The 11,064-nt window shown below is 40.7% G+C and overlaps 1 protein-coding gene across 2 annotated transcripts; it reads right to left on the reverse strand.

Moving 5' to 3' along the window:
- Window positions 1–990: 990 nt before the first annotated feature.
- Window positions 991–3,474, reverse strand: LOC106591222 (zymogen granule membrane protein 16). Of its 2 annotated transcripts, none has more exons than XM_014182434.2 (5): window positions 3,315–3,474; window positions 2,980–3,001; window positions 2,792–2,844; window positions 2,353–2,515; window positions 991–1,980 (listed from the first exon to the last, which is right to left on the reverse strand). In XM_014182434.2, exons 3-5 carry the CDS (start codon window positions 2,841–2,843, stop codon window positions 1,620–1,622), a joined length of 576 nt encoding a protein of 191 aa, XP_014037909.1. In that variant the 5' UTR covers window position 2,844; window positions 2,980–3,001; window positions 3,315–3,474; the 3' UTR covers window positions 991–1,619. The 2 variants fall into 2 exon arrangements, with proteins under 2 accessions (XP_014037909.1, XP_014037908.1); XM_014182433.2 differs by having other exon boundaries at window positions 3,311–3,474.
- Between the last annotated feature and the right edge of the window lie 7,590 nt (window positions 3,475–11,064).

The raw sequence follows: 11,064 nt of genomic DNA on the forward strand, positions 1-11,064 counted from the left end.
GATGTCTGTTCCTCAAATTAGCTCGGACTTACTGGGACTTAGACAATGTTTCAAGGAACCACAGACTTATTCTGTAAAACAAAGACAATAGAATGAAATTAGTAAATGTTTTTTTTATCTCACCAAAACTACTTAAGCAGCTTTGACTGTTGAAACATGCATATACTGTATAAGTCCCATCTATCAAATTGTCTAATCTAGACCAACCACACAGTCTGTGATTCGCCACAAAGTGGTGTCCCTCCCCACCACTTGTTTTGGTATACAGCTGAACTTTGAACAGCTTCCCAAATCTCAGACTGTAGCTTTAACTAAAACACGATGCCGCTTGACATGCAATGCCAGGCTAGAAGGGGAGCAGACTTCATAGACAAAATGTTTGATGTTATGAATGGGTAAGGCAGATATACGTTCCAGACATTATGGGTGTGTTGGATAGTAGCGCTGAGAATTGCCAGGGACCTCACGATACGATGTTATCACAATACTTAGGTGTTGATATGATATGTGTTACGATTCTCATGATCCTACATGTATTACGATTCTATACTGTGATTTTATTGTGATTCGATGTTCCAAACATATTGCTCACTATATGTCTGTGGCAGAGAGACTAGAAAGCATGAGAAAGTAATGGAAATAAAATTGGCGCCCAAAAATGTGCTTCCTATTTAAAATGAAAATGGTGAACAGTCTATGAAGGAAAATAAGAGTTTTGTTGCAGGGACAGTCAACTAGCACAAAAATAATAGTTTGATATTGTTGTGCGATACAACATGATATATCGTGGAAAATAATATCCTGATGTGTAACTATCATGTAACTTCATTACTATTGGATAGGCGTTTTAACGGTCTTGCTATTATAAATTTAGTTCCTTATTGACACAATTGAGATAGGGTTTGTTAAGATGACAGATTAGCTTATTGTAGCTTCTGGCCACTACTGTATGTATTTTCTTATCAAAAGGAATACAATGAAATATAATGATTAAAGATATGCTTTTTATTAAAATGTCCATAAGCAGATGTAGCAGAAAAGGAACAACAAATACAGCGTGTATAAAATAGTGAAGGTGAAGTACCCTGAGATGCTATTATCTCCCCATAATATTTGATTGTTCAATTAATCAAAGATATAATTAATCCTTTAAATCCCATATGATTCTTTCATTTATTGTGATAAATTGTGATAACCTCAAATGATGTGTAAAAACGCATGTGGTCTGTGACCCACGCTGGCAGGACTGTTTTAATATCCCTATCTGATGGGCGCATCATGGGAATATGAATTTGAATGTTTAGAAGTATTTTTATACTCCTTCATGTGAGGAATCACCTCAAAAATACTTCCAAAGTATTCAAAACATTTAAATTCATTCAGTTTAAATTCTCATGAAGCACCCATCAGATGGTAAAATAAAATAAAAATTCTGTCAGCGTCTATGTCAATCATCCGTCCAAACATATAGGGCCAGTTTCCTGGACCCAGATTAAGTTACTCCTGGACTAAAAAGCATGTTGAATGGAGAATCTCCATTGAAAGTAACTAGTTCAGGACTAGGCTTAATCTGTATCCGGGATACCATCCCAAAGAGCAAGACATACTTTATTTTTCAATTAAGAGGAGGTACTGTTTCCCGTACTTTCCAGAGTACTGTTTCCAGCCCCTTCTATGTACACCAATCCCCAGTGGGCTCCGATGGAGGTGATCCCGGCACCGTTGAAGCGACCGCTGAGCAGCCTCAGCTCATTGCCCATGTTGGCTGGGTAGAAGTTGAAGGAGACTTGGCTAGGCTGGCCGGCTGACAGAGTGCGCCCCATGTTGGTGGTTAACACCAGGTAGCAGATGTAGTCTGCTGGGTTGTACTTCCCAGACACCTCAACGATGGCCTCATCATTAAACAGCTCCATCTCCTGCTTTTGACCCCCTTCACCACCGAACACAGGAGACCAGGTGGAACCGTATCTCAGCTGGAACCTAAAACAGAGGAAGCTTTTCACGTTGGTTGTGTTTTGATAAGGCACATTCAGAACGAGAGAGCAGGTAGCGTCAGAGAATATCAAGGAATGACATTTTACATTTTACTCTGGGTTAGATACGATAACACTATTGTTTGGTCATGTACTGAAAATGTAATAAACACAACAAATAAATAAATACAGAAAGAAAGAAAGAGGTTTTGTTGGGTAGTGTAGTTCGACTGAGTCAGCGGTGTCTGTTGGGCAGTGTAGTTGGACTGAGTCAGTGGTCTCTATTGGGTATTGTTGTTGGACTGAGTCAGTGGTGTGTGTTGGGTAGTGTAGTTGGACTGAGTCAGTGGTGTCTGTTCATGGGTCAGGGTCTGCTCACCCGCTGATGTAGGCGTTGCTGTTGTAGTAGTAGTAGTAGTAGTAGTAGTTGTTGTTGGTCTCCCACACTCTGACTGCTGTGATGCGTCCCTCACCGTAGGAAGCAAATGGGGTGCCAAGTCCCTGACCCACCGCAGAGGAATACGAGTACGGATCTTTGATGGCTAAAATAACATTGCCAATATGTTTACTATATTTACTATATTAATAACACATATTTATATATACATCATTTTACATTTACCAACACATTTCTGAAAGATCTTTACATTATGAATAAAGTGCAGATGAATTAACTAAAGTACATTCTGCAATGATTTAATCCATAAGCTTTTGTCTCAAAGAAGAACTCCTAAGTCTAACTGAAAAAGACAAGTTGGTGAAAGCACAAAAGCTATTATTTTATCATTATAATTCAGAATTGTATTTTTATTACTCACGCATTGCCAAGCAGCTAGCCAAGAACACTGTGACAACCAGGATTGAGAACATTCTGCAAAAGAGAGGCATCAATACTTAAGACCTTTAATTTAAGTCAGTTTCACTCGACACTCAATTTCACTTTAAATGGTAAAACTTGAAATAATGTTTTTCATAGTAGTTTGTCAAAACAACTAAGTCCTTTTACCTGTCAGGTCAACCAGTGTTTCCTAGGAGGGAAAATAAAATAACCTTTTGAATTGTGAGGTGACAAACAACAAACCATTCTTGAATGTTAAATGTTATTAAACAGATCTAAAAAGTTGGACCTACTCTTGTTTACTACAATCACTCTTGTAGTGCTAAGCTACTGTCACATTAAAAATAGTGTCAGATCATTGAATTTAAATTTAGAGGCAAAAGGGCCACAATGTTTGTGCCCAAGTACCAAGAGATAATGAGTATTAACTTGATAACATTTCCCACACCAGTATCATGCATTGAATACAAGTTTTCTATTTAGTTAGTTGTGTAGTTACCCACAGTGCTATCTTGAGATGTGTGTGAAAACCTGTGAAAGCTTGTTATCTCTGTCTCTGCAAGGTCCTTCTAGTCTACTGCTTCCTCTTAGAACTGAATTTATACCTGCTGAACATTCCATCAGCTCTAGATGGAAAGAGCATGACAAAGAACACCTTTTGTCAGTCACTATAGAGAAGTCAGACATTGTTTTCTAATTGGTCGAGGCTACTTTGGGAGGGAGAACCAAGGAAATACTATAAGGAAACAAACATCATTCTGGTAAGAAGAAGGGCAGGGGTGTATGACTTATGGTTAACGAGAAGTGGTGTGATCATGACAACATACAAGTACTCAAGTCCTTCTCTTCACCCAACGTAGAATTTCTCACAATCAAATGCCCAATGCATTATCTACCTAGAGAATTCTCTTCAATTATGATCACAGCTGCATATATCCCCCCCAAGCAGACACATGGCCCTGAACAAACTTCATTTAACTCCATGTAAACTGGAAACCACATATCATTACACATTTTTACATTTTAGTCATTTAGCAGATGCTCTTATCCAGAGCAACTTACAGTAGTGAATGCATACATTTCATTATTTTTTTTTCCCCCCATACTGGTCCCCCGTGGGAATTGAACCCACAACCCTGGCGTTGCAAACACCATGCTCTACCAACTGAGCCACACGGGACCACATCCTGAGGCTGCATTTATTGTAGATGGGGATTTTAACAAGGCTAATCTGAAAACAAGGCTCCCTAAATTCTATCAGCATGTCGATTGCGCTACCAGGGCTGGCAAAACCCTAGATCATTGCTATTCTAACTTCCGCAACGCATATAAGGCCCTCCCCCGCCCTCCTTTCGGAAAAGCTGACCACGACTCCATTTTGTTGCTTCCAGCCTATAGACAGAAACTAAAACAGGAAGCTACCACACTCAGGTCTGTTCAGCACTGGTCCGACCAATCAGATTCCACGCTTCAAGATTGCTTCTATCACGTGGACTGGGATATGTTCCGCATTGCGGCGAACAACAACATTGACGAATACGCTGAGTCGGTGAGCGGGTTTATTAGCAAGTGCATCGGCGATGTTGTTCCCACAGCGTCTATTAAAACATTCCCAAACCAGAAACCGTGGATTGATGGCAGCATTCGCGCAAAACTGAAAGCGCGAACCACTGCTTTTAATCAGGGCAAGGTGACTGGAAACATTACCGAATACAAACAGTGTTGCTTTTCCCTCCGCAAGGCAATCAAACAAGCTAAGCGTCAGTATAGAGACAAAGTAGAGTCGCAATTCAACGGCTCAGACACGAGAGGTATGTGGCAGGGTCTACAGTCAATCACGGACTATAAAAGGAAAACCAGCCCCGTCGCGGACCAGGATGTCTTGCTCCCAGACATACTAAACAACTTCTTTGTTCGCTTTGAGGACAATACAGTGCAACTGACACGGCCCGCTACCAAAACCTGCAGGCTCTCTTTCACTGCAGCCGATGTGAGCAAAACATTTAAACGTGTCAGCCCTCACAAGGTTGCAGGCCCAGACGGCATCCCCAGCCGCGTCCTCAGAGCATTCGCAGACCAGCTGGCTGGTGTGTTTATGGATATATTCAATCAATCCTTATCCCAGTCTGTTGTCCCCACATGCTTCAAGAGGGCCAGCATTGTTCCTGTTCCCAAGAAAGCTAAGGTAACTGAGCTAAATGACTACCGCCCCGTAGCACTCCGTCATAATGAAGTGCTTTGAGAGACTAGTCAAAGACTGTATCACCTCCACCCTACCTGACACCCTAGACCCAATCCAATTTGCTTACCGCCCCAATAGGTCCACAGACGACGCAATCGCAATCACACTGCACACTGCCCTAACCCATCTGGACAAGAGGAATACCTATGTGAGAATGCTGTTCATCGACTACAGCTCAGCATTTAACCTGTTGGGTCTAGGGGGCAGCATTTGCACGTCTGGATAAAAAAAATGTACCCGATTTAATCTGGTTACTAATCCTACCCAGTAACTAGAATATGCATATACTTATTATATATGGATAGAAAACACTCTAAAGTTTCTAAAACTGTTTGAATGGTGTCTGTGAGTATAACAGAACTCATTTGGCAGGCAAAACCCTGAGACATTTTCTGACAGGAAGTGGATACCTGATGTGTTGTATTGACTTTAAACCTATCCCATTGAAAAACACAGGGGCTTAGGAATATTTTGGCACTTCCTATTGCTTCCACTAGATGTCACCAGCATTTACAAAGTGTTTTGAGTCTTCTGGAGGGAGATCTGACCGAACAAGAGCCATGGAACGATGATGTCCCATTAGACACCTGGCGCGCGAGTTCATGTTGGGTACCCTCGTTCCAATACGTTATAAAAGAGTATGCATTCGTCCACCTTGAATATTATTCATGTTCTGGTTAAAAAGGCCCTAATGATTTATGCTATACAACGTTTGACATGTTTGAACGAACGGAAATATATTTTTTCCCCTCGTTCATGACGAGAAGTCCGGCTGGCTTACATCATGTGCTAACGAGACGGAGATTTTTGGACATAAATGATGAGCTTTTTTGAACAAAACTACATTCGTTATGGACCTGTGATACCTGGAAGTGACATCTGATGAAGAGAATCAAAGGTAATGGATTATTTACATAGTATTTTCGATTTTAGATCTCCCCAACATGACGTCTAGTCTGTATCGCAACGCGTATTTTTCTGGGCGCAGTGCTCAGATTATTGCAAAGTGTGATTTCCCAGTAAGGTTATTTTTAAATCTGGCAAGTTGATTGAGTTCAAGAGATGTAAATCTATAATTCTTTAAATGACAATATAATATTTTACCAATGTTTTCTAATTTTAATTATTTAATTTGTGACGCTGACTTGACTGCCGGTTATTGGAGGGAAACGATTTCCTCAACATCAATGCCATAGTAAAACGCTGTTTTTGGATATAAATATGAACTTGATAGAACAAAAAATGCATGCATTGTCTAACATAATGTCCTAGGAGTGTCATCTGATGGAGATTGTAAAAGGTTAGTGCATCATTTTAGCTGGTTTTATGGTTTTGGTGACCCTGTCTTTGACTTGACAAAACATTACACACAACTCTTGTAAATGTACTGTCCTAACATACTCTAAATTTATGCTTTCGCCGTAAAACCTTTTGAAATCGTAAAACGTGGTTAGATTAAGGAGATGTTTATCTTTCAAATGGTGTAAAATAGTTGTATTTTTGAAAAATTTGAATTTTGACATTTATTTGGATTCAAATTTGCCGCTCTTGAAATGCACCTGCTGTTGATGGAGTGCACCACGGGTGGCACGCTAGCGTCCCACCTAGCCCCAAGAGGTTAACACCATAGTACCCTTCAAACTCGTCATCAAGCTCGAGACCCTGGGTCTCGACCCCGCCCTGTGCAACTGGCTCCTGTACTTCCTGACGGGCCGCTCCCAGGTGGTGAGGGTAGGTAACAACATCTCCACCCCGCTGATCCTCAACACTGGGGCCCCACAAGGGTACGTTCTCAGCCCTCTCCTGTACTCCCTGTTCACCCATGACTGCGTGGCCATGCACGCCTCCAACTCAATCATCAAGTTTGCAGACGACACTACAGTGGTAGGCTTGATTACCAACAACGACGAGACGGCCTACAGGAAGGAGGTGAGGGCCCTCGGAGTGTGGTGTCAGGAAAATACCCTCACACTCAACGTCAACAAAACAAAGGAGATGATCGTGGACTTCAGGAAACAGCAGAAGGAGCACCCCCTATCCACATCGACGAAACAGTAGTGGAGAGGGTAGAAAGTTTTAAGTTCCTCGGCGTACACATCATGGACAACCTGAAATTGTCCAACCATACATACAGCGTGGTGAAGAAGGCGCAGCAGCGCCTCTTCAACCTCAGGAGGCTGAATAAATTTGGCTTGTCACCAAAAACACTCACAAACTTTTACAGATGCATAATTGAGAGCATCCTGTCGGGCTGTATCACCGCCTGGTACGGCAACTGCTCCGCCCACAACCGTATGGCTCTCCAGAGGGTAGTGAGGTCTGCACAACGCATCACCGGGGGCAAACTACCTGCCCTCCAGGACACCTACACCACCCGATGTCACAGGAAGGCCAAAAAGATCATCAAGGACAACAACCACCCGATCCACTGCCTGTTCACCCCGCTATCATCCAGAAGGCATGGTCAGTACAGGTGCAGCAAAGCAGGGACCGAGAGACTGAAAAACAGCTTCTATCTCAAGGCCATCAGACTATTAACCTGTTGAGGACAGACGTTCCGCTAGCGGAACCCCGTTCCGCCTGCGGAACCCCTAGCCAACAGCCAATGGCATTGCATGGCGCGAAATACAAAACCAACTAAAATACCACAATTCAATTTTCTCAAACAATCAACTATTTTACACCATTTTATAGATAAGACTCTCGTTAATCTAACCACATTGTCCAATTTCAAAAAGGCTTTACAGCGAAAGCAAAACATTAGATTATGTTAGGAGAGTAAATAGACACAAATAATCACACAGCCATTTTCAAAGCAAGCATATATGTCACATAAACCCAAACCACAGCTAAATGCAGCACTAACCTTTGATCTTCATCAGATGACACTCCTAGGACATTATGTTATACAATACATGCATGTTTTGTTCAATCAAGTTCATATTTATATCAAAAAACAGCTTTTACATTAGCATGTGATGTTCAGAACTAGCATACCCACCGAACACTTCCGGTGAATTTACTAATTTACTCATGATTAACGTTAACAATATACATATCAATTATTTTAAGAATTATAGATACAGAACTCCTTTATGCAATCTCTATGTCCGATTTTAAAATAGCTTTTCGGCGAAAGCACATTTTGCAATATTCTGAGTACATAGCTCGGCCATCACGGCTAGCTAATTTGACACCCACCAAGTTTGGGACAACCTAAACTGAGAATTACTATTAGAAAAATTGGATTACCTTTGCTGTTCTTAGTCAGAATGCGCTCCCAGGACTTCTACTTCAACAACAAATGTTGTTTTAGTTCCAAATAATCCATAGTTATATCCAAATACCTCTGTTTTGTTCGTGCGTTCAGATCACTATCCGAAGGGTGATGCGCTAGCGCATTTCGTGACAAAATATTTCAAAATATTCCATTACCGCACTTCGAAGCATGTTAAACGCTGTTTAAAATACATTTTTATGCTATTTTTCTCGTAAAATAGCGATAATATTCCAACCGGGCAATGTTGTATTCATTCAAAGGCTGAAAGAAAAAAATTGAGAAGTCTTGTGACCGCACATCTCCAGTCTCACTGTCCCCAGGCTGACCACTCACAAACAGAGCTGCTGTACTTTTCCCAGAGACAGCAGACACCCCGTTCCACTTTCTGGCGGCTTTAGAGGGCCAATGGAAGACTTAGAAAGTGTCATGTTACAGCACAGATGCTGTAATGTCGATAGAGATGCAACAGAAGGACAACAAATTGTCAGACAGGGCACTTCCTGTATGGAATCTTCTCAGGTTTTGGCCTGCCATATGAGTTATGTTATACTCACAGACACCATTCAAACAGTTTTAGAAACTTTAGAGTGTTTTCTATCCGAGTCTACTAATTATATGCATATTCTAGTTTCTGGGCAGGAGTAGTAACCAGATTAAATCGGGTAAAAAAAATTATACGGACGTGAAAATACTGCCCCCTATCCGAAAGAAGTTAAACAGCCATCACTAGCATTGAGTTGCTGCTGCCAACATACTGACTCAACTCCAGCCTCTTTAATAATGGAAAATGTATGTAATAAATGTATTACTAGCCACTTCAAACAATGCCACTTCATATAACGTTTACATACCCTACATTACTCATCTCATATGTATATACTGTACCCTATACCATCTACTGCATCTTGCCATCTTGATGTAATGTATCACTAGCCACTTTAACCTCTATGGGCTAGGTGGGACGCTTGCGTCCCACCTACTCAACAGCCAGTTGAATCCTGTGGCACGTTATTCAAATCCTTAGATATGCTATTACTTCCTTTTTTTTTAAATATGACTATTTTACACCATTTTAAAGATAAGACTCTCGTTAATCTAACCACACTGTTCGATTTCAAAAAGGCTTTACAACGAAAGCAAAACATTAGATTATGTCAGCAGACTACCCAGCCAGAAATAATCAGACACCCATTTTTCAAGCTAGCATATAATGTCACATAAACCCAAACCACAGCTAAATGTAGCACTAACCTTTGATGATCTTCATCAGATGACAACCCTAGGACATTATGTTATACAATACATGCATGTTGTGTTCAATCAAGTTCATATTTATATCAAAAACCAGCTTTTTACATTAGCATGTGACTAGCATGTGACTAGCATTCCCACCGAACACTGCCGGTGAATTTACTAAAAAGCATAAAAATTATTTTAAGAATTATAGATACAGAACTCCTCTATGCACTCGATATGTCCGATTTTAAAATAGCTTTTCGGTGAAAGCACATTTTGCAATATTCTCAGTAGATAGCCCGGCATCACAGGGCTAGCTATTTAGACACCCAGCAGGTTTAGCACTCATCAAAGTCAGATTTACTGTAAGAAAAATGTTCTTACCTTTGTTGTCTTCTTTAGAATGCACTCCCAGGACTTCTACTTCAATAACAAATGTTGGTTTGGTCCAAAATAATCCATCGTTATATCCAAACAGCGGCGTTTTGTTCGTGCGTTCTAGACACTATCCTAAAGGCTAAATAAGGGTGACGAGCATGGCGCAATTCGTGACAAAAGACTTCTAAATATTCCATTACCGTACTTCGAAGCATGTCAACCGCTGTTTAAAATCATTTTTTATGCCATTTTTCTCATAAAAAAGCGATAATATTCTGACCGGGAATTTGCGTTTAGATAAACAGACAAAGGAAAAGAAACCATTCGGTCGAAGCGGGCACGCGCCTAAGCCCATAGTACTCTGAGTGGCCACTTGCCAAAAGCGATAAAGTGTTTCAGCCAGAGCCTGCCTCGATATCGTTCAACGTTTTCCCGGGCTCTGAGACCCTATGGAAGACGTAGGAAGTGTCACGTTATTGCACAGATCCTGAGTCTTCAATAAAAAGAGCCAAGATGAAACACTACTTCTCAGACAGGCCACTTCCTGCTTGAAATCTTCTCAGGTTTTGGCCTGCCATAGGAGTTCTGTTATACTCACAGACACCATTCAAACAGTTTTAGAAACTTTAGAGTGTTGTCTATCCAAAGCCAATAATTATATGCATATTCTAGTTTCTGGGCAGGTGTAGTAACCAGATTAAATCGGGTACGTTTTTTTATCCAGCCGTGCAAATACTGCCCCCTATCCCCAACAGGTTTTAAACAATGCCACTTTTATATGTTTACATACCCTACATTACTCATCCCATATGTATATACTGTACTCTATACCATTTACTGCATCTTGCCATCTTGATGTAATGTATCACTGTCCACTATAATCAATGCCACTTTTATATGTTTACATATCCTACATTACTCATCTCATATGTATATACTGTACTCTATACCATCAACTGCATCTTGCCTATGCCGTTCTATACCATCACTCATTCATATATTTTTTTATGTACATATTATTTTTCATTCCTTTACTCTTGTGTGTATAAGGTAATTGTTGTAAAATTGTTAGGTTAGATTACTCGTTGGATATTACTGCATTGTCGGAACTAGAAGC

The sequence above is a fragment of the Salmo salar genome, chromosome ssa05 (assembly GCF_905237065.1).
Source record: "Salmo salar chromosome ssa05, Ssal_v3.1, whole genome shotgun sequence".
Lineage (NCBI taxonomy): Eukaryota > Metazoa > Chordata > Actinopteri > Salmoniformes > Salmonidae > Salmo > Salmo salar.

Bases quoted from the DNA above. Each gene is read 5' to 3' on its own strand.
- LOC106591222 (XM_014182434.2), bottom strand. From the start codon at position 2,843: ATGTTCTCAATCCTGGTTGTCACAGTGTTCTTGGCTAGCTGCTTGGCA. The intron at 2,516-2,791 runs GTGAGTAATAAA...ATGTTATTTTAG, and splicing joins GGCTAGCTGCTTGGCAATGC to CCATCAAAGATCCGTACTCG. The intron at 1,981-2,352 runs GTGAGCAGACCC...CCTCTGTTTTAG, and splicing joins AGCAACGCCTACATCAGCGG to GTTCCAGCTGAGATACGGTT.